Source organism: Staurois parvus, unplaced genomic scaffold (assembly GCF_062004578.1).
Source record: "Staurois parvus isolate SC_StPar_1 unplaced genomic scaffold, SC_StPar_1.0 ptg000282l, whole genome shotgun sequence".
Taxonomy (NCBI): domain Eukaryota; kingdom Metazoa; phylum Chordata; class Amphibia; order Anura; family Ranidae; genus Staurois; species Staurois parvus.
Window position 1 is genome coordinate 11241487 of NW_028318078.1, and position 24731 is coordinate 11266217.

The 24731-nt window shown below is 39.4% G+C and overlaps 1 protein-coding gene across 1 annotated transcript in view; it reads left to right on the plus strand.

Annotated features, from left to right (window-relative positions):
• Positions 1-24731, plus strand: part of RAC2 (Rac family small GTPase 2) — a 125499-nt gene that overhangs the window by 72795 nt on the left and 27973 nt on the right. Inside the window, exons 4-6 of the mRNA XM_089681938.1 lie at positions 1664-1726; positions 3016-3175; positions 21346-21479. Of these exons, the coding sequence (XP_089538064.1) occupies positions 1664-1726; positions 3016-3175; positions 21346-21476 (354 nt within the window). The 3' untranslated portion in view covers positions 21477-21479. The remainder of the gene's footprint in view (positions 1-1663; positions 1727-3015; positions 3176-21345; positions 21480-24731) is intronic.

The following is a 24731-nucleotide window of genomic DNA, read 5'->3' on the forward strand; positions in this document are numbered from 1 at the left end:
CAACTGATAGGCTTGGTAGCAGTAGCCATTCCGCAAGCGGTACAGGAGAGGATTTGAGTGAGTACACCTGCATCCCCTGGGCGGATAAGGGAAAGAGCACTCTGATTGGAAACCAGATTAACCCCCTGCTAGTGACTGTTACCCATTTAAAGGAACAGGAGCCAGATCCCCTGCTCAGGAAAAAAGTCTCCAGGTAGCTAGGTGAAGAAGAGTTCATCTAGGGTCTGGGGTAGAACAGCTAGAACTGCCTGTTAGCACTCCAACAGAGACTGTGTCAGAGAAGATAAGCTGTGAATAATTAAGGAAGTTGTCCTCGGATTTCAGTTCCCTTGGGCATTCTATATACCCTTTACCCCATCCAAGTTTAATCCCTGCAATTAAATCACAAAACCAATGCTCAAGGCCTGATTTCTGTCTACAGATGAAAGCTTGTGTGACAAATGCTAATTGACTGGTTGTGCAGGACTATAGGGACTCATCAGCATTCCCTGGGGGGTAGTGCTACACATGTCTATTAAAAAATAAACAAGGGACATTTCTTATATTTTATGTGAAGAGTCCATGCTGGTGATCGTCCAAGGAGGTCCACTGTTCACAAAGGTTGAATCATATACAGGTGCTAAACTTTCTTGATCACTGCTAGCTGCATGTGCAAAGTATGTATTGTACTGAATCACTTGTTGCAGGCCCCATTTTGAATGGGACCCCCCAACATCCATTATACTAGCTAAACCTCAACATTATAGTGACCTTTACTTACAGAAGAAAATCCACAAAATAATGTAGTACCTATGTGCACATTATTAAATCACTTTTTCTAGGACCCCATTTAGAAAAAGACCTTCTACATCAATCTTAAAATCAAGAAATCAACTTTACAGTTTAATTTTTTTGCTCCTCTCAGAGGCACCATCACCACTGCGCCTGCAACTACCTCTCTCACCACTACTGCGGCAGTACCCCCCAGCCCCCCTATCACCACTATGTCTGTGCCCCCCAACTCTCCACCACCATGCCCTCACTTCACACCTGCTCCACGGCTATCACCACCGCAGCTGACCCCCCTGAAGTGACATGCTGTTCCATATTCAGCACATTCACTGATGGGCACACTTTTGCTAATAAATAAACGCAAATCTAACTCTAAGATAATTTTATACAGGATACTGAATCTGCTCCAAATGATCAGATATGGCAAGATGATACCCAGTTTTTTTTTTCTTTACGTGTGAGGTTAAAACAAGCTACTAGAAAGAAATGTGTAGGAACAGTAGGAATGTGGCAGCATATTTTTTTCTCTCTCAGTTGTTTTTCTCTATAACTGATTTATGAATTACCAACTTTGACAGATGCAACCACCATATCTCAAGGCTATTATATTGTTGTGCAACGTATATCCCGGCTGAAAGACCATCTTAATTTTGCCGAGCCAAATGTTTGCGTTTAAGGGTGCACTAATACTGATGCCTGCAGTTGTTCACATTGTGTATACATGTGCAGAGCACTCCCAAGTCTATAAGCAGCTTCAGTGGACCCACATGAAAGGTTCCAATTTGTCATAACCTGTATTAAGATGTCCTGATTTCTGAAGCTGTCTTTTCCATCTTTACTTTGGACAAAATGATTATTGCAGAATTACAGCAAATGTTTTTTTCCCTTTCAGGATGTTTTCCTGATTTGCTTTTCCTTGGTGAGCCCAGCATCCTATGAAAATGTTCGAGCAAAGGTAAGAATGGACATCCAGGAATTAATGAACCAGCCTTCAATTAAAATACCTGTTTGGTGCATTCTTTTACAATAATGACTCTAGATCAGACACCTTTTAGATGGAGGTGGAGATGCATAGAACAGAGGTCTCCAAACTGCGGCCTGTGGGCCAGATGTGGCCCTTTGCTTACCTTTACCCAGCCCTTGGGGCACTGTTCCTTTCACTGCTGCAAGGCACTATTCCTTACACTGGCACTAACAATGGAGTGCTATATGCATACATTTTAAGTTATTTTTCCTTCAGCCATTGATGTAGTGCTTCAGTCTACCCCAATGCTTCTAAATAAGAGATACTTTTTTGAGATAATGCAAGAGAAATAGTCCCCAACACAACCACTGCAGTGTAAGAGTGTTACGAGTGTTAAGATGTTTTCGTAGCTACTAGTCAGATTTGAATCTCCCTTGGTAGGCAATACACCAAGCAGAGAAAGTTACACGGCACAAGTTTAAGTCTTCTTGACAAAGGTGGCTGAGGGGTGATAAAAATATACAGTTGAGCCATGGTTTATTGCCCCTTGACTGTACAGCTACAAGGTAACATAGCCACTGGCTATGTTAGTTTATATTGCCACAGTTGTGGTGTGGAGTGGCATGGCACAAATTAGACCACAGAATGCATACAGCAGGCAGTTCACTAGAAAATGCAACCTGTTCTAGTAATACATGCAGTGGAGGTGCACTGCTGTAGTCTTTCAAAGGTCATATCACCTCTAAATCTCCTGTGAAATGCCCCTTAAAAGCTATCCACCACAGATCACTTTTCAGAGGGGTGGTAATGATGGGCACTAGTGTAAATAAATCCTAATTGATGAGTTGAGAATTTTGGAATTTGACTGCAGTGGATTACATTGAAGTTGTACTACACTGTCTTTAGCGTAGTTGCGATCTTTCCCGGCTAGCCTCAACAGATCACTAATTGATTCCACTTTTTCTCAAAAGGCTATTTAAAGACCGTATGGTCTTAAACCTTGTTCACCTGTGCATTTTTTTCACTTTGTACTTACCTAACCTGTTTCGTAACATTCTTACCTATGGCTCTGTCTGTATAACTGAATGATAATAAAATTTTAGTAAAAGGATTTCTGTGAGGATTTTTCAGTAAACTTATATAATTTGTATTCATATTTTGTTTGTTAGTGGTTCCCAGAGGTGAGGCACCATTGAATGATAATAAAATTTTAGTAAAAGGATTTCTGTGAGGATTTTTCAGTAAACTTATATAATTTGTATTCATATTTTGTTTGTTAGTGGTTCCCAGAGGTGAGGCACCATTGTCCCAGCACCCCTATAATTCTTGTGGGCACCAAGTTGGACTTGCGTGATGACAAGGAAACCATTGAGAAGCTTAAAGAGAAGAAGTTGGCACCAATTTCTTACCCCCAGGGTCTGGCATTGGCCAAAGAGATTGGTGAGTATGGGTACTAAAATATTGTTTAATTACCAGAGTGAATACCCAAAGGCCATTACAGTATTTGTTAGTATGCACTCAACAAATAAATGCAAAAAAAAGTTAAATTCTCGGAATGCCAGGCATGCTAACTCACGTTTGTTTGTGTTCTTAACCAAACTGTCAATTGCTGGTGTCATAACTGATCACATGTGCTGCACAATGGCAGCTGCAGATCAAACAGAGGCTAAGATGGCAGCTTTCTTGACTGAAAAGAATAGAAGGGTTTAGTTCCACCTTAAACTGGTCGCCTAACCCTAATGCAATTTCAGCTATATGTAGAATTATAGGCAAACATTTTAGTCTGATTATAATGTGGAATTGTTTGAACCTTAGCTTTTGTGTTCCCATTGGAAAGATTACTCTTCACTTCCTGTCTTTATAATAGTTGACCTTAAAGAGTGTTTCCTATCTTTTCCTGGCATGTTGCCAGGATAAAAAAGAAGGATAATTCTCACCAACAGAAACATAACCAAGCAATAAAAATCCATTTCTACTATATTCAAAACATGCAGTAGATTGTCCATATAAGTGGACAATTTGTACAGAGAGTGTCTTAAACCTTCTTTGTTATTAATAAGCCTACTGATTGCCATCAGTTTTTGAGCACAAAAGATGTCTGATTGGATATCAAATGGCTGATATGGAAGGTAAGATCATTTGAAGGCTGCTTTATTATGTATATGCTGCTGTTATATGGTCAGACTCCTGCATAATATGTCACTAATATATCTCATTGTAACTCCATTTCAACCACTTCCAACCATGAGTATATGAATCAAGGCAACCTATCACCAATTGTTTCTTTTAAAAGTATGAAGCAATCTAAACTGTTATTAGTAGGTTTAACTTTCTTTATTGTTTTTGTGATTAAAAGCTTATTGAAATTTCCAGAAAATAGCAATGTAGAAGAATGTGGAAAAATGTGACACTCTGTTTCTTCTAAAGTCATAGCGGAAAAAATTATGATACAGCAGAACTGTTCCTTCAATTTTGTTTGGTCTATGTAAGCCGTGTTTCCAATCAGCACCATCTAGTGAAGGGGTAGGCATAGACACAGTGTTAAGGTTAACAGTGGTTGTAAACCTCTGACTTGAAAAACATAGAAAGTATATCCTTTAATAGTGTGTACTGGCCTCAATCCAAAGCTCTGAGTGTCATTTCTGTCTGTAGTGTGGTTCATCTGTTATCTGCATTCATAACATCTGTCATTTGTGACAGCTGGTGCTGAATCCAAGGGATTGAGCAGGACAAGGAAGGGCGCTCCAGCACACAGCCTGTGATAGACAGCTGTGCATATTTTCCTATAATACTATGTAGAGGAGGTGTGTTCTTTCCCTTCACTCAGGTCTCAGATTACACTCAGCTTTCCTCTATGAGCTGTGCAGTGTGTGACATCAAGTCCTTGCCCTCTGCCTCTGGAAGGTCAGAGAAGCTGTGTAAATTCTGGACTTTAAACAGATGTAGAGAAGATTGGGCTGTAGATAAATAGAGAAAACGTTTGCAGGAAGATTTGTTTCATCTCTCACTTCAGTGGGTATAGTAAGGGGTTACAACCACTTTAAGGGTCTGGGTTGCATATGAACTTCTATGCCAGTGCAAGGTAGATAGTAAAAGTGTCAATACTCTATTACATCTAGTGATTACAGCAGTGCTCTTTTTAATAGGCAAAGGAGAAACAAGTAAAAAGCAGTACTCCACAGAAAACAATTATCCATCATCTTTCATTCTCCAGGCGACCCCAAACTGATGAAAGTGACATGTGCCTTTGAAATTCACATAATCATTGCTCTGTGGACTGCCTTATTAGATAAGTCTGCTAGCCTCGTACATACTGCCTGATTGTCTGCTTTGTGTACAGATAGAATTGAATTACTCTCATCAGTCTTACCATGCCCAGCAGTTCAGAAACATTAGAAGCACACTAAGCACTCAATCAATTGGGGCAACCATACATATCAGTTTTACATCAAATGTTACAAATTTGTAATTGTATTTTTGATCATATTTGAAAGCCATTTCTTCCAATATGAAGCACGCATGTTTGCATTTGGTTAGGTTTGACCCAAACTGTGGACAGAGTTAGGATCTAAAATAGGATGATTTTCAAAAAAACTTTGCAATCCTATTTACCATTCTAAGCTTCATGACACACTCTAACCATAGGCAGCAGTCAAACCTTGGGCCTTTTTCCTTTCGCTTGCATAACTTTATTTTTGCAAGTAGTAGAGACACTCCATCCATTTGCTCCCTTCTGCAGCTTAATCCAAGTTTAAGACCCAGCAGGGTACAATATATCAGAGATAAGGTACATTTGGCATATCTCTGTGTCTGTAGCAATAAATGTTGATATTCAGAGGTGTGTGTGGCTCTACAGTTCTTTGTTTTTTTGTTTTTTTTTTTACTGTGTAATTAAGTATTGCACATGCTACCTCATAGGAAACTAAACATTTTCCATCATGTCTGATCATTTGCTTTTTTTTTAAAATTATTTAAACCTCGAGAGCATTGCTTGAAAGCAATTGAAAAGTGCTCACATAGGCCAATTTTTGATAGGAGCAATTGGAGTATTGGATTAAAACATAAGAGTGCCTATTTTTCGCAAGCAAGTGTCCTCAGTAATAATAGTAATACACTAGCCTAAAAACACATAAAGCCACACATAAACATGTATATAATTTGCTATGCAGGCTTTGAAAGATTAAAGAAGCTAAATAAATGTTCTTTGAGCTTATGACTTCAAGATAGTTATAGGGACAACCAGTTATTAAACCCCTTATAAAATATATATATCATGATTGCCTGAGGGTCTGTAAATTCATAAAATAAGAAGACATAACCTGGAATAAATATCTACTTGAATCAACAGATTAATTAATATATGCATGGGAGGATAAGCGTGCAGTTTCATGAAGCAGAAATAAAGAAAAATCTTGTCTATCTACCCCTTAGGCAAAACCATGGGACTGCCATCCCAGGGATTAGAATTACAAACCATTTTCAAAAATAAACTCAGCAGGACTTTGAAAGATACATAATAACCAACCTCCAAAGCTGTGACATATGCAGACAGCAGGACATAAGGGTATAGATGAACCTTCAAAAGAGGGAGGAAAGAACAAAGAGAGGGCGCACAGGCCTAGTGCATTGCCATAAAAAATGTTTAATAAGAAATAAAATAGGTGTTGTACTCACAAACCAGAATAAAGTCAAGGCACATCATAAAAGAACAGCTAGGTCAACACCGCACTGAGTCACAGTCCGCAATGGGGAGTGTAGACATCCAATATCTGACGCGTTTCGAGGACTTGCCTCTTCAAGTCCTCGAAACGCGTCAGCCTATTGGATGTCTACACTCCCCATTGCGGACTGTGACTCAGCGCGGTGTTGACCCAGCTGTTCTTTTATGATGTGCCTTGACTTTATTCTCGTTTGTGAGTACAACACCTATTTTATTTCTTATTAAACATTTTTTATGGTAATGCACTAGGCCTGTGCGCACTCTCTTTGTTCTTTCCTCATTCAGTATATTTGGATTCCCCGGTCCATTTGAGGGCAGCAAGGTGTGCATGTTCCAAGATATTCTTAATGTGGTTGTAGCCTGCATTGAGTCCATCCCCAAGCGCAGGAGCATTTGTGTTTGCTGGTTCATTGTTCAAAAGAGGGAGAACTGGGGACACAAGCTGCTGACCCCTTCATTACAACGTATAATCAGATAATCAGTACTTACTGAGAAGTTGCAACATGGCATCCATAGCATACACTGCCCTTACTCTCTTAATCGGTCATTGTAATCACTGTGTTTAGTAAGGAAAGGACAGTAACAATAGATCTGTCAATTAATTGATCAGCATAGATTAAAAATAGACAGTTATGTGGTAGATTTAATCAGCTAAAAAAGCTATAAATCTATTGTTAAAAAGATCTTATTCTGTAAATTGTTCACATTCTAATAAATATGGGCTTGATTTCCCTAAAATGAAAGCCAGATAGATATTAAGTACAATTACCATACTTAATCATTTTGTATGACATTTATAAACACATTCATGGAGTATTTGTCCTTAGACAGCTTGGCTGAGTTATACTTAGAGAATTACATATAAAATACTAGATCATTTTTAGATGAGAAAATGACTAATTGAAAACCATTACAGAAAAAGTAATATGATTTAACTTTTACAAATGCCCATGTAGTAAAATTAAAATCTGCCAAAACTATTTTAATAAGACATTGAGTTTTATTTCTTCCTTTGCAAGATAAGTAGAAAAGCAATAGATAGATTGCAGTTGGTTCAATGTCTACACCAGTGGTTACCATCTTTCTTGATATGTGGGGCCTCAAATGCGGCCATCACCATAGGGCCGCACATAACACTCAGTGAATATTCGTTATCAGAGTCAAAGACTGTGGACATGACACCAGAGATGGTTGGAGACTGTGGATATAAAAAAAAGATGGTTAGAGATTGCAGACATGATATAAGAGAGTCAGAGACTAAGGATATACTGCAATACAAAAGATGGTCAGAGACTGTAGACATGTAATACAAGAAATGGTCAGAGATGGCAGACATAATACAAGAGATGGTCAGAGTTTATAGACATAATACATGGTCAAAGACTGCGGACGTGCTGCAATAGACTGTCAGAGACTGTGAACATGCTATAGGAGTTGTTGCAGAAATTGCTTTAGGAGACAGTCATACACTGGAGACATATTGCATGAGGGTGCTAGAAATCACTACTTTAACAGGGCAACAGGAAAATACAGATTAGTTTCTGCAGGGGCCCCAAGGGCCACACAAAAAGTACCAATGGATCACAGGTTGGGCACTAGGTGTCTACACCAATGGATCAGTGTCTACAGTCTTTACAAAGGTCTGCATAGCAAAAAGATCCATTGATTTTTAGCTCTTAGGAGTTTAGTAAGGTCAGAACAAGTCCACTGTTTGGTTTATTTTTTTATTGTCATGTATCATAGGCTATCACACCAAGTGGTCCATTTATAAAAATGTACTATGTATGTGCATCATCCTATCCCTTTTTAACATGTGCGAAACATTGTTTTCTGATATTTATATTATCTTTCGCAAGGCGATTATGACATTCAATTGTTGAATTCTGTTTGATCCAATGTTTTCAAATCAAATGTAATTAGAATGTGTTATCTATTATACCTGTTATTGTATGGATTTTTCAGTTGAATATAAGCAGTACAAGATGCAGCATATTCTAAGAACATTCTCTCCTAAGAGAAAATGTTCCTTTTGATCCCAAGGAAACATACTGTAGCCTAAGCCTATTTGATTAGAAAAGAAAATACCCTAAGACCACTCAATTCTAATCTTTCAATAAGAGAAAATATCCTAAGAGCATTCAGTTAGAACAGAGTATAACCTAGGAACTTTCAATCAGAAAAGAAAATAACCTAGGAACATTTGATCCTAACAGAAAATAGCTTAAGAACATTCAAGATCAGAAGAGGTAATAGCCTAATTACATTTGTTTGCCCCATTCGCAGAACAGCCACAGCTTTATACAAGCTGTGAAAAATCCCCAAAATGAATGAGCAAATGCTGGTTAAATCACACAGAACAAATGTACATGTAGTTGGCTGAATAGCTGTGCATTGTTTTTCTTCTAAATAGTCCCCTAAGGCTAGCCATACATTACATTACATATTAACCATACAATTATCCTTTAGATTTACCAAAACCATATAATATGAGGTCAAACCTAAACAATTTCAATTTGTATGCATGCAGGCAGGCCCTTGCACTACATAGCTGAAGGTAAATCTAAGGCTCCATTCACACTAGGTTTTTTTCAAACAGAGGGTGGAATCGCAGTGATTCTTCCCGCGATTTGAAAATGCACTGTAAAAGTGTGAAAATGCACACTTTAATTTCAATGACATCTGAAAACGCAGGGCATTTTTGCAGCAATTTTTCTGCTCGCCAAACGCACTGCAATCGCCAAAAAAAATGGTGGGACACGCAATGCCCAAGAAAGGTTCCAGAAAAACTTGGTGTGAATGGAACCTCAAGGAAATTGAATAAGAAAAGCATATAATGTATGACCAGCTTAAGTATCTATGTTGTAAATGTTTGTGATTGTTCAGAAATTAATGTGCCCAGACCAAAAGATATCTAAATTTCAGCTCTTTGGTAAGAGGAGCCTAACAAGGTAAATATCCTGTGAGCTGCATGAATTAGCAAATACAGATAGGAACATCATAAAAGCTTGATGTCTGCCATTGATATAAACATTCTGTCTACTGTCACAGAAGGCAGATCTACTATTGGATGTGTTCACATAAATGCTTGATTAGCAATATCTTGAGTTGTAGTAACACCTACTGACCTACAAGTGGTGCCACAGGATTTACTATGAGCATTGGGATGGCATTAAAGGGAAGATACACCTTAGAAAGTGCTGACCTGCCATGGATAAGTGAATTAGGGAAATGTTTATCAAGTAAAAGCATTCAGTTTAGCATAATCTGCAAATTAAATTGGAGAACAGAATAGATAGATAGATAGATAGATAGATTAAAATGATAGCATCTCCAAAAAGAGTACCAGACCATATATTTGACAACCTTCATAGCAGTATAGTGATTGCTACATCTGCAGAGATTGTGACAGCATGGAATTACCTGCTGTAAAAGTAGCCAAATATGCATATGGACTGCAAGAATGACAGGGCCCAAGCAGCCCATGAACACTTAGATAAATCCACTACAGTGTTTATAATTAAAGAGGAGCTCCAGGCTCCCCCCAAAAAATGAGAAATCAGCAGGTACAAATAATGTAGCCTTGCAGCTTCAAAGCCAGTTTCCTACTGCACATGCACAAGTCGTTGCTGCACCTTGTGATTGGTCCCACAGTCTTCTGGAACCTGTGAAGTTGGGGAGAGGAGGGGGACCAAACTCAAAATCAAAACCAGGTACCCACTCCCCCAAAAAAGTGCCAAATGTAGCAGTGGAGGGTGCAAACAGCGGAGATTCCTCTATTGGGTGGAGCTCCGCTTCAACTGTTTTTCAGGAAATTATCAGGATTGCCAGACTGCCTATCCTGACCTACAAAATACATATTTTTTTCTATTTATGCATTACTCAGCAGCTGCAATATAAAATGACATGTAGCTTATACAACAAACAAACACTACTATTAATATTTATTTTAAAATATTGATTCATACATGTTTTTGTCCAAATGAGTTTATTCTAATGTGTATTTTATTAAAAGATGCTGCTAAACCAATGAGAAAGACCATGGATCTTAATTTGCTATGGAGTTGTTAATAAAAGTCACGTAAGAATTGCAAATACAAAAAGCACTCTATTATAATAGCAGCTGAAAAGTCCACATGGAAAATGCCAGCCATCCTCTATGTGACATTTTAACAGATTTTAACATTTAACAGATTTTGTCCTTGCCCAAACTCAAAAAAGCCTATGAAAAAGGTACCAGGGGCATCTCATGGGGCCCCCTACTGACCCCGGGCCCTCGGGCAGTTCCCGAATTTCCAAATGGTCAGTCTGCCCCTGGTCTAAGGTGTTTGTTATTTTTAAAAAAAGATCCTTTATAATCACTTTAAGTTACCTATGATACTTTGTTAAAAGGAATATTTTCTCTTCCATCAGGCACATATTTTAGAGAGACTTAAGTTGACTGTGAAATCCATACCCTTTAAAGTCCTGCTCTGTATATACTATATGCTCCATATCAGCCTTTTTCAACCAGGGTGCCCAGACACCCTGGGGTGCCTTAAAGTTTCTGCAGGGTGACTTGGCAAAAGGGTTAAAATTGTAAAACACTACACGCAAGCTTGCGGGTAGATCAAGCTTGCCTTTTAGTTACAGAAAGCCACAGGTTTTCATTGTGCACCATTACGACCTTGTAGCCGCCAGCGTCCTAACAACCAATGACATCATCAGTTCATAAAGAGAACATCGGGCTTCTGCATAACACCTCTAACATTGGGTGTCCTACGTCTGTGGATGTTGCTGTGTGCGGTGCCTCAAGATTGTGCATAATGTTAAAGGGTGCCTTGAGTGAAAAAAGGTTGAGAAATACTGCTGTATATATTGAAAAGAGGTAGAGCTAGCCTGCTTGGCATGACTGGTCCTGTCTGATTGTTCTCAGGTATCTAGTGCCAGGGAAGGTCCCTATGGTCTACGCATCATGTCATAAAGTTGTTTCTTTTGTTATTGACATTTCAGCAGCAGCTAAATCACAGAAATTCAGTTCTCACTAGTGAAAGTCACAGGCAGCCTAAAATAAAACTTGTGCAGCAAAACTCAGTAGCTAGAGAGTGACATATTTCTCGTTGGGGCAGTGTGAGAATAATTCCAAAGGAAGTCGTGAGTTGATCCTCTGCTGCGTGAGCTACAGCTTATTTAGCATGGCTACATTACACACATCTGTTTTATCACAATGCAAATTTTTTTTTTAAAAAAAGCAGGATGCATCTTAGGAGCAGTTTGCAGCACACCTCACAGTAATAAAGTGCCATGCATTTAAAGTGCATAGCAGGAGTTTTAATGTACACAGTTGTTTACAGAGCTCAATAGCCGGAGCTCTACCTCATGTCCTCCCATCTCTGTGTATTGAGTTTCAGTTAAAGGAATACAGTCACAAAAGAGGAGGCTACTGGAGTACCCTCTTATTACCTGGGGTTGGTTTCAGCTGGATTGAGCAAACACTGCAGAGGTTCAGGGGTTAAAGCCAATGGGAGCTGAATGGTAAAAATTAGTTCTGGTCATTTTCTATGCTAATAGGCCAAACATGTTAAACAAATGACAGGGTCTGGGTTATGCATTGGGGGGGACATGTATCAAAACAAAAAAAAGTTTTAAAAAAATTCCATTTGGCAGAGAGCAGCAATTTTAATATTGTTGAAAGGGAAAGGATGTGAACAAAAAAAAAATACTGCTAAAACTGACACTTTAGTTCTGTTTGGAAACAAATGGCTGGAACAGGGCCCTTGACCCCCTCGTGTTTTGTTTTGTTACTGTATTGTCTCATGTTCTGTCCCCCACTATAATGTACAGCGCCGAGCAAACCTTTTAGCGCTATATAAATACTGTATAATAATAATTATAATATTCCCTTGATCTAAACCAAGACCTTATCCTAGCTAACTTCTGGCATAGTGCTAATTGAGGACCCCACAATAAAAAAAAAAGGCATGGGTTCCCTCAATGATTTATACCAAAGCCTTCAGATATGCTATGCTTTAAAGGGGCCCCACACAAAAGAAACAAGAAAAATAAAATTTGGTGTTCTACCCATGTGAATGGATTTTAAATAGAAAAGTCACAGAAACATCAAAGAAAAATGTGTGGGGTCTCCTCAAAAATCCAAACATTTATTCACTGGCCCTGTCAGTAAATGAATGGGGCTTGATGACATCACTGGTTAATGACATGGCTGGTGCTGGCACCAGCCACTTCCTTAACGACCTTGACAGTGGAAGAAGGATGCTGTCATTTATAGTAGTAGGAGAAACACCCACTGTTTCATATGATGTTTGGCTCCTGCCAAACAGGCTGAGAATTTGGCATTTTGAAGAAATGCCCAAACAAGAAAAGTTTGGTCTGAACCTGTGTTTGGACTGAACTGGGAGCTCATCCCTAATTTCCATGCCTTATTCAACATGACAAAGGGCATTAACAGCCTGGTTGTCTTGCAAATAGAATTTATACTGAAAATGAAAATGCTTACCTTTTCTTTTGCTACTGTAAAGGAAGAATCAGCATTATAGTATAGTAGAGAAGCCTCTGACTGAAGCAACCCTCTCTCACCCATGGGCCATGTATCAGTCTTGTGACAGTCACAGTGAATCTAAAACAGCAGCTTTTTTTTCAAAGGCTTTTCTGTCAAGGTGGCTGACTTCCTTTAGTGCTAGGTTGTTTTAGAACGTTTTTACAGGGCTGGGAATCCACAAGTACAGAAACTAACTTACTATGGCCTGTCTCCAACCTTATAAAGCTATACATTACATATTTCTGTTCTGTTTCCTTTGATCCCTTGCATAGTCAGTGGTGGATCCTTAACCATTTATCTTTAGCTTTGTGGCCAAAACAAAAAAAAAACAAAGACCATCTTCAACTAAAACTGCCGTTTTCATCAATAGAGATTTTCAGTTTTTATGGTTACTAGCACATTCAATTACATATGCACACAGAGTTCTTTAGGGCCCATTTACACCTAGGATAGCTCCCAAGTATCCCTCATTGGAGGGACTGTCTCTCTTTTGGAACCAAATTCCTTCATTTCTCTCTCTTCCTCAGTTGTCTCTCTTTTAAGTCTAGTGCGTATACCTCAGAAAAATGTATTATATAACTACTAAAAGTGTTATATTACTGTAACACCCTGCTATAAATGTCTAAGGCAGGATGTTGAAGCCAACACAAGATGGCAGAGTTCTGTAGAAGAGAAACAGCCACATGTTGAAGAATAGCCATGTGGAACTTGTATGCTGAATTGAACAGTGCATTGGGAAACTACATCTCCCAGAGGAGCTTGCATGTGGGCAGGGGCATATAAATATCAAAACCTGGGAGAATGAGAAGGAAGTGTGAGGGGAGAGATCAAGAGAAAAGGAAGTGTGCTGACGGCTGGAGTGCTGAACCAGGGCATGGAGCCAGAGATGGAGAGCTGGGGGAAGAACGAAAAAGAGCCTGCAGATCCTCAGTCTTGCCACGCTGTGCAGCGAGCCAATCTGTTAGCAGAAGACCAGATGGGATGCCATATCAGGACTGGAGAGTCTGTGGGGGCCCCCATCTGCAGAGAAAGATGAATCGCTATGATCTGCTGGACATCATTGATCAGTGAGAAAGTCCCACACACCCACTGACTAAGTGAACACTGACAGTTTCATCACATCAGCTATCTATCTGCACATTGTTGTGGACATTACATATAGTTGCCCCAGTTTGCAGCCTAGTTCTTGCAGCCGCCATCGTTGGGATACATCTGCGGTACAGTTTCATCATCTAAGCTGATCGCAGGACACACAGCTGCACACCAGATTACAGAAGTGCCAACTGAAACAACCATTTACCCTTCCCAGCAGTATGGGATTTCTACTACTGTTGCCTTTGGCTCTTGACACCCAGAGAGAGTTGTTCTTGCTACATAGACACTTATGCCAGTTGTTACACCTCGCTATTTAAAATCTGCCTTTATTTAGTGCCTTAAAGAGGACCTTGTATTAATTCACTACGATCAAATGAAGAAGTAACAAATCTTTCCCTTTTCCCTCATTATCCTTTGTGTTATCATCCTGAGGAACTATCATCTACACCTAAGTTCAACTTCATACCAAGTGGGCCCCAACAAGCATGCAGAAGACCCATAGTATTCTTAAAGAGACATTGGTGAATTATAAACGAGAGCTCTTTACACTTCATATCTAATCATTTCCATCAGGTTCTGAGGACGCACAGCGAGCTTACTTGTTTTGATAGTTGTTCTTGCTCACTGGGGATTCAGTAGTCTCTTCATGTTGGAGGCATTGCATTATTTCTGAAAGCAGGCCTGCTATCAGTTATGGGTATTTCACTGCTAATGCTGTTAACTTTACTTAAAATTGATAAGAGTGATTATCTTTGCTACATATACCCATATTATTCTGCTCTTTATGACCAAGTCACATTCAATGCCAATATAACCTTCATACTGGTTTATACTACCTTCTGTGTGAGTCCATTTTACAGTTGTGGTTTATATGGGTCACAAGAGTACGGTGGTGTCAGCAAAGGTTGGGTTTTCAAGGAGGTCCAGATTGACAGGAAAGCCAAAAATTACTAAGCAACCCTTAAAGGGGTAGTGGTACATTACAGTAAACCTTTGATCTAACCTATAAACTATTACAGTTGTTTTGAAAATTATAAAGGAAAAGTGGTGGTCTAGGCTCCTTTTCTTTTGTGTGCACCACCATAGCAAGCCACCTGCTATGGGGGCACATGTCGCGTTCATAAACACACACTGTGCAACTCCACCCCCCACTCCTTTATGACAGGGTTTGATTGATGACAGCAGAAGCCAATGGCTCCCACTGTTGAATCTATGTTCTTTGATTGCAGGGAGAGAGAAGAGAGCCAGCAGAGATGAGCACAGCGCTGGATCGAGTGAGCACTCGAGGAGGGGAATACAAATACTGGGACATTTTTACCCTTATGCAAGGAATGCATTAAGGTAAAAAATGTCTTGCTTTTACAACCACTTTACTTTTTTCTGAACTTCATAATTGGGGGTATGGCAGCAGTGTATCATTTGCTTCAGTACTTTGTGCTAAAAGGTGTCCCTCTTTCCCATCACAGAAAGTTGGGAGGTGTAGGGGAGTGAAGGAGGGATTGTACTTACTGTAAACTATGATATAAGAAAAAGAAGTGGGAAAAAAGGGAGCATGACAATGTAGCAGGCACAGAAAGGAGCAAAAAAAAAAAAGGTGTGGGGTAGGCGTGAAAGGGGGAAGGCAAGGTAGGTAGGAAGGGAAAAGGGAGGAGAAGCACAGAATGACAGCGGAAAACTCAAAAGTACCAAATAGGGAGGGAAGGGTAGGCAATAGCTCCAGTCTCCCCACCTTTTCCACCACCCCCCCCAGCAAAGTAAGCGGGAACGAGTCCGATCATTCTACTCTGCCTGCAGAAAGAAGAGCATGTTAGAGCTCAGTTACACTTCAATACCTGCCACAACTACCAAATTAAAGGTAGGCTTTGTACTGCTCGGTAGTTTTGAAGTGGGTCCAGTAGGCCCATGTATCAACAAATTTGGTGAGACGGTCTTGCAAGATATGAATACGTTCTACCATTTCTTCATATTAATAAGTCTTTTAAATCATTCCCCTACTGTTGGAGGGTGTGTGGAGCGCCAGTGTACAGGGATGCAAAGTCTGGTGGCGTTCACCATGTCTAAGGACTCATACTAGGATTTCCTGGATAAGAGAGCAGTGTAGAAGATATTGAGCTGGTGTATAATCCAAGACCAGTGTGGAAACCTCGGTGGTAAGCTGGTGAACTTCTTTTCAAAAGAGCTGGAGCAATTCACATGACAGATGTGTAGCAATGTGCCTTCCCTCTGACCGCATCTCCAGCATGTGTCTGGCACAGTAGGGGCAAATGTGTGTAGCAAGAATGAGGTACAATACCACCAGGTCTTTATTTTATTGCTATTGGATGACTACATTGATTGAGCCTTTATGAGCGTACTCATTGAAGGTGGCCCAATCATCGTCAGACAGGCCATGCTTGTTGTGGTGAATCCAGGGTGGACTGGTTTTCATGAAGCAAAAAAGAATAGATAGTTGAAACAAAATGGCACTGGGGTTTTGTTTTTCTACATACCGAATCAAAAGTCATAGGGGGTCTCGCCCACATGCTGTCTGAAGGGTAATATGAAAGAAAGTGTTTGAGTTGGATGTTTGAACCAGACGTTGAGAGGGTGTTAGAGGCCCCAAGACTTAACAATTTGTCTTTGGAGAAGAATTGGGATGCGTACACTTCTGCATGAGGCCAAACAGTTGTTAGAAATAAGCTTGACATTCTGGAAATAAAGTCAGGGTTTAACCGGATGAAAGTTAAAGGGCTAGGTGACAAGGAAAGGGAGGTTAGTTTGCAGGCTGTATGGAAAATTTGGAGAGTAGACCCTAAAAGGGGATGCGTTAGAATTAGGGGCGGACTGACAACTCATGGGGCCCCGGGCAATAGGGGATCATGGGGCCCCTGTGTCCTTGCCCAAACTCAAAAAAGCCTATGAAAAAGGAACCAGGGGCATCTTATGGGGCCCCCTACTGACCCCGGGCCCTCGGGCAGTGCCCGTGTTTCCAAATAGTCAGTCCATCCCTGGTTAGAATCGATTTATCCAGCCAGTGAAAGGGAAGCTAAGGAAGCTCCGCCAGAGTGTAGAACCCCACACTTTCAGCCTGCTATGAACTTTCCAATCTACAGTCCTCTTTTAACTGGCACACTAAGAAGTATTTCCAGAGGTCAGAAAGACCAATGTGCCTATGCATTTTATTTTGTGTTGTGTTTTAATTAATTTATTGACCTACCAAAAATCAGACAAATATTTTTTCTAATATATTACCATGTGTTATGATGCGTTGCAAACCATGTCAATCGGAAATGCATTGCCTTAGTGCATTGGGTTGGCAATGAAAATGAACGTCATGGCAGTACTAATGCATGTATGGTGCATTATGTTAATTCAGGTGTTACAGGAAATAACAAAATAGATAGGTGTGAAGTTCTGCACAGCTGACACAGTCCAAACAAAGTCAAATGATGGTGTTACTCTCCCCATGCAGATTCATAAGCAAATGCTAGAGATTAAGATACATGTCAGGAGATGATTATCACCCATCCACATCTTTAATAATGTATAAGTAAACAAAATAATAATTACAGCGAGTATAATGCTTTACAGTTTGTCATTGAATGGAAGCCTCTCTAAAACAATATGACTATTTAAAATATTTAAAAAGTCATACTGGTTATTTCTCCAGTTGAGCTTTCCAAGATATTTTATATAAGGCACCAATCACACATATCTACTGTATTTTATTATGTTGCTATAACACATGAATTAACACAGCGCATCATACACACATTAGCCAAGGTGACTATTAGCCGAGAACACCGCGGCACATTCATAAGGTAAAGAATATTGATAAATGGCAATGTACCACATTACAGTATCAAGTACATTGCAGAGCTGCTTTAGGTTCTGACTCCATTTTCCACTCTTGCAGAATTCTGTGGGTGTAGGTAGAGAAGAAAATCAATATTAACAAAATTCATTAATATTTGCAGTATGCTTCTGTAACACAGGAAAGTCCAGGAGGTAGCGCATGGGGGCTAGATGCAGCAACTGCATGACCAGATGGTCCTTACTGGTGTAAGGGATCCCTTTCATTGTATTTAAAACATGTCCTGCTGTTAGTTCTATTATGGCTCATCTTTTTATGCATCATTCAGTCAAATATTTTAACCACATGTGATGCTTCTGTTTTATCTGTAATAAGTTAGTCCACTACCTGCCTTGTTATATCTGTAAAGGTAAAGACAGGCATCATGTGAATTTTCAGCTGCTGTGGAACTGTCATTGCCAGCGTGCCCTATCAGCTCCCCAACTGATGAAGGCACAGCGTGGTTGGCTAGATATGCTTGTAATACTGCAAAGCATGAGAACCCAATAATTGCCTGTTATTGCCTGGGGTGGCACAGTGGCTAAGTGGTTTGCCCTTCCACCTGGCACTTGGGTCATAGGTTCATAATCCCAACCACGGCACCATCTGCCTGGAATATGCATGTTCTCCCTGTGTCTGTTTCCTCCCACACTCCAAAGACATGCTGGTAGGTACATGGCTTCTGTCTACACTGGCCCTAGTATGTTTATGAATGAATATGAGTTAGGGGCATTGTATTGTAGAATATATATGTAAAGTGCTGTGTAAATGGATGGTGCTATATAAATACCTGTAATAAATAATTATAGTTAGGGTCTCGGGGGACAGAAGGTGGAAAAATGCAGAAAGAGAGAGAGATCCCGGCACCTGATAGATTTTCATAAACTGTAGATAATGGAAAATGCAGCAGCTCCGAAGAAACTCCAAAGGTGTTGGGGAAATAAATGATGGGTAAAAACCCACTGCTGGAGCCCCCAAGAGCTACAAAAAGGTAATAATTCTAACAGCTGTTTTGGGTATACCTCTTCATGACCACCTGCCCGCATTGTACTGTGGAAAGGCGGCCGCTGTAGGCAAAGTGGCATATGGGTACTTTACCGTCTACTTCTGGGTTTCAGATGCGCTAGCCCCCCCCACTGGCACCGGCTGTGATTGTGCACAGTCTGTGTCTGTCAGCAAGTCCCGACCAATGATTCATGCCCAGGATCTGCTGATTGGCTCTGTACGATCACAGCCCAGAGCTCTCTGCTGAAATTTAACACAGAGCTCTGTACACAGGGAGAGATCTGTCAGTTTCTCATCCCTGCTAAACAGGGATGAAAAACTGATTGATCTAGTAGTAAAAGCATCACACTTTCCACACATTACACATACTTAAGCACACATTTAACTCGCTACACTCCTGCCACATTCCCACAGCCCCATTAAAAATTGCTGATTGCCGCCATTAGTAGTAATAAAAAAAATGCCAGTATACTGTATATCCCATAGTTTGTATGCGTTATAACTCTCAGACAAACCATTCATTATATACTTATTGAGATTTTTTTTAATCAAAGACATGCAGCAGAATACATTTTGGCCAAAATTTATGAAGACACTTTTTTTAATTGGATATGTTTTATAGCAGAAAGTAAAAAACTTTACTTCAAAAAATAAAAAAAAAATAGTGGTGATCAAATACCACAAAAAGAAAGCTCTATTTGTTTGGGTATAGTGTTGCATGACTGCGCAATTGACATTTAAAGTAGTACAGTGCCATATAGCAAAAAATGGCCTGGTCATGAAGGGGGTAAAATCTTCTGGAGCTGAAGTGGTTAAGCATACAGTTTCATCCCTACTGTATTAACCTGAAACATAACTGAAGGTAATATTGTATTCTGAAATGGCATCAACTTCAAATGTGTTAGGGAAAGAAACGATGGGGATAAAAACTCACTGCCGGAGTCTCCAAGAGCTACAAAATAGTCACAATTGTAACAGCTGTTTGGGTAGATTGAGCGTTTAAAATGGTGGTAAACCCCTGGACAAAGGACAAAATATTGGACCCCCTGCAGGTTTAGGTGATAATGCACACACTGTATACTAGTACATTATGACAGACTTACCTGTACACCGAGCCTTCCAGCACTGCACTGTCACAGCTCCCCAGCGCCTCCATCTTCACCTGGTCTTCCTTCCAGGTTAACGGGCTCTGGCAGTATGAATGCCCAGAGCCACTGTGCTGTCCCTTCAGAACGCATGTGTTGGTGACATCAGCGGCTGCATGCTTTGTGAAAATCTCTTAAACGGTGCAAGTTTAGGAGATATTCACTTTTCCTACAGGTAAGCCTTAATATACAGTAGGCTTGCCTGTATGAACAACTTTTATATTTTTAATCCTTATGCTGCTAGCATTCGTAAATAGTTAGGAAACTATATAATTTTTACTTGTTTTAAACTATTTTTGTATGTTTCTTCAGTTTCTTCCTGGTTTCTTGCCTAAGCAAATGATGTCATATATACCAGGAGTCTTATGGAGGGGTTTTCTCAGCTAAGCACACCCTCCTGCTTGTATGCCTGAACTAAGGGCAGATGGATTCCAGGAAGTCAATGCTACATGAATCATCTGCCCTTACTCAAGATGGCTATAGACAGAAATACTAGGGGGTGTTTTCAAAGTGATTACTTAGCAAAATAAACCATGAAGACAAGGATGGATGGGGGACTGTACTTTGAATATTAAAAATAAATTAAATAGCAATTTTGCTTTGTGGTGCTGATATACAGTATAGTTCTGCTTAAAGGCATGCAGTGTAAACTTTTCTGTATTAACCTGAAACATAAGTAAAGGTGATATTGTATTCTGAAATGTCATCAATTCCCCAACTAGAAAAGCAGAAAAAGTCAAGATGTGTGGTGGGATATCTCGTGGCTGCATAAACATCTATATTGAGAGGACCTGAGTCCACCTGTAAATGGAATATCAACTGAGGGCTGAGCTTTTACACATACAGTTTAGGACATCTAGTGTTAACCTAAAATTGAAACAATAAGGATATCAAGGAGATAATATTGTTTATTTGTTACATGTATTCAATCGTTAGCTAACATCAAGGACAAGCAAGAAAGGTGACAGAAAACCTATTGTGAACATTAGAAATTGAGAGAGCAATGATGTTGCTGAGAAGAATGGTTAATGATCTTATTTTGGGTTCAGTAAAGACAAGGATTGAATACAAATACGCCAACAAACAACCCTGCTTCCATAATAAATGACTGAAAGCAACCAGACTGCTTCTATCCTGATCACGTATCTGCTTCTTTCTTTCTTGACACCCTCCTTGTATCGCTTTCTGTTTTTGTCTTTTGTATTGTCTCCCAGCTTTCTATTCATGATCCAACAGCTTTGCTGCTCTTTTATTAACATTTTTTCCCTGTCTCTGCAGAGGCTGTGAAGTATTTAGAGTGTTCAGCTCTCACACAACGTGGACTAAAGACAGTGTTTGATGAGGCAATTAGAGCTGTACTATGTCCACCACCCACCCGGACCAAAAGCCCCAAGTGTGTCTTGGTGTAAAAGGTGAGCTATAGATTGCATTTTACATGGAATGTCTGCTCTGTTGCTGCCTTTATTTTTTGTTTGACCTTTCTGCTCAATTATTCTTGTTCGAGGTGTGTTATCTAGATTATTTAATTCATATGTGAGCCTAATCACTAAAATCTCATCTAAGCCTTAACATGTCAGGTTAATTTTCATTATTTTTAGATCTAGAGCTTTCATTAAAATATTACCTGGTGATCCTGCCATGAATGTCCTTATTCGGGCACTTCCTGTTATTGGTGGAGCCAGTGCTCTATTGTTTTCTCCTAATTGTGCCCCTGGTTTGCCACCATGTCACATGGGCTTCCAATGAGGATTACAAGTGGCCATTTAAACAAACACTATGCAAGCATGGCCCACTGTTGCCCTCACAAGGAATTTGCCTGGATTGCCAATAAATGCATATTGAAGGTGAAAAAGAGTATTTTATTTTAAAAAAATTAAAATAGTTTGTGATACAGTGATTTAGCCTACTAAATCCCATTCATACTTTAACAGGCATTGAGATTAGAAGAAAATATGCATGATTGTTTAGCAAATTTACTTATGGGCAAAGTTTCATATTGTTGTGAGACATCAAGAGGGAGAAGTAGTTTCTGAGTTTTGATATTGCATACACTTGCACTTAAATAAACCTATATGGTTGTTTTTTCTCTTTTATATATAGTAAGTTTTATTATTTTATCCCTATTCGAAAATGTTTTTAATTATCTCCATGTAAATGAATAGTGGTTATCCTTACTTGTTCAATTGCCTATTGGATGGCTTACTCTGTTTAAGAGCTAAGAAATCAGGCAGAATCACCAGTATCTGACACTTCCAAGTATTGTTGGATGTCTGTATCTCTCTGGCCATAAAGGTACACTAGTCCATTTTCTCTAGCCCTCTAACAACACCTATCAGCAGCTTACCTAAGCTTGACAGTCATGGCCTCCATCACCATATACATACTAGGGAAAGAAACCTTTAGTGTTGGGCTCTTTGCACTCATGTGGAAAAAAAATATATTTGAAATATATTTTTAAAATATTCTTCCCAAATATATGCCATATATTTGAAATGCTACAATTTTGGCCATATTCAATAGATTTTAAAATATATTTCAATATATATATATATATATATATATATATATATATATATATTGCATGTTAAAATGTGTTTTTTTATATATTCTTCAGATTGTTTTTTAAAAGAAAAATTAAGTCATTTTAACATATATTTTTACATATATTTATAAATGCATTCCAAAAATGTAAATTTGTATTTTTAGGCATACAGTATATTTGAAATATATTTTTAAAAATATTTTTCATATATTTTGTAATAAAAACACATTTCAACATGCAGTATATATATATAGCCATATTCCCAAAGACACTTACAGTAGAGTACCATTTACGTCCTCTTGGGCTCACTGCCCACATGGAAGAAAAATATATTTTTAAAATATTCTTCCCAAATGTATTGTCATATATATGAAATGCTACAATGCTACAATTTTGGTCATATGCAATATATTTCAAAATATATTTCAATACATATATATATATATATATACAGTTGCAAGAAAAAGTATGTGAACCCCTTGGGATTACGTGGAGTTTTGCATGAATTGGGCATAAAATGTGCTCTGAACGTCATCTAAGTCACAACAATCGAAGAACACAGTCTGCTGAACATAATACTACACAAACATTAGATGTTGCCATGGTTTAATTGCACATAACATGTAAACATTCACATTGCAGGGAGGAAAAAGTATGTGAGGCCCTAGCTTAATGACTTCTCCCAGAGCTAATTGGAGCCAGGAGTGAGCCAACCTTGACTCCAATCAGTGTGATGATATTGGATGTGTTGCTGACAGCTGTCCTGCCCTTAAAAAACACACACCTGTTTTGGGTTTACTGGTTTCAAGAAGCACTGTCTAATGTGAACCATGCCTCGCAGAAAAGAGCTCTCAGAAGACCTACGATCAAGAATTGTTGACTTGCATGAAGCTGGAAAGGGTTACAAAAGTATCTCCAAAAGCCTTGATGTTCATCTGTCCACAGTAAGACAGACTGTCTACAAATGGAGAAAGTTTAGCACTGTTGCTACTCTCCCTAGGCGTGGACGTCCCGTAAAAATGACTGCAAGAGCACAGCGCAGAATGCTGCATGAGGTAAAGAAGAATCTCAGAGTGCCAGCTAAAGACCTACAGAAATCTCTGGCACATGCTAACATTTTTGTTGACACATCTACAATAAGGAAAACATTAAACAAGAATGGAGTACATGGGAGGACACCACGAAGGAAGCCATTGCTGTCCAAAAAGAATATTGCAGCACATTTTAAGTTTGCAAAAAGCACCTGGATGTTCCACAGCACTACTGGCAAAATATACTATGGACAGATGAAACCAAGATTGAGTTGTTTGGGAAAAACACACAACACTGTGTGGAGAAAAAGAAAACAGCACACCAACATCAAAACCTCATCCCCACTGTAAAACATGGCGGAGGGAGCATCATGGTTTGGGGCTGCTTTGCTGCCTCAGGGCCTGGACGGATTGTTGTCATTGATGGGAAAATGAATTCCAGAGTTTATCAAGACATTTTGCAGGAAAACATACAACCATCTGTCCGCCAACTGAAGCTCAGCAGAGGATGGGTGATGCAACAGGACAATGACCCAAAGCATGCAAGTAATTCAACAAAACAATGGCTGCAACAGCACAGAATACGCCTTCTGGAGTGGCCCAGTCAGAGTCCTGACCTCAACCCGATTGAAATGCTGTGGCATGACCTTAAGAGAGCGATTTACACAAGACATCCCAAGAATATTGCTACACTGAAACAGTTTTGTGAAGAGGAGTGGTCCAAAATGACTCCAGATCGTTGTGCAGGTCTGATCTGCAACTACAGGAAACGTTTGGTTGAGGTTATTGCTGCCAAAGGAGGGTCAACCAGTTATTAAGTCCAAAGGTTCACATACTTTTTCCTCCCTGCACTGTGACTGTTTACATGTTATGTGCAATTAAACCATGGCAACATCTAATGTTTGTGTAGTATTATGTTCAGCAGACTGTGTTCTTCTATTGTTGTGACTTAGATGATGTTCAGAGCACATTTTATGCCCAATTCATGCAAAACTCCACGTAATCCCAAGGGGTTCACATACTTTTTCTTGCAACTGTATATATATGTATATATATATATATATATATATATATATATATATATATAAATA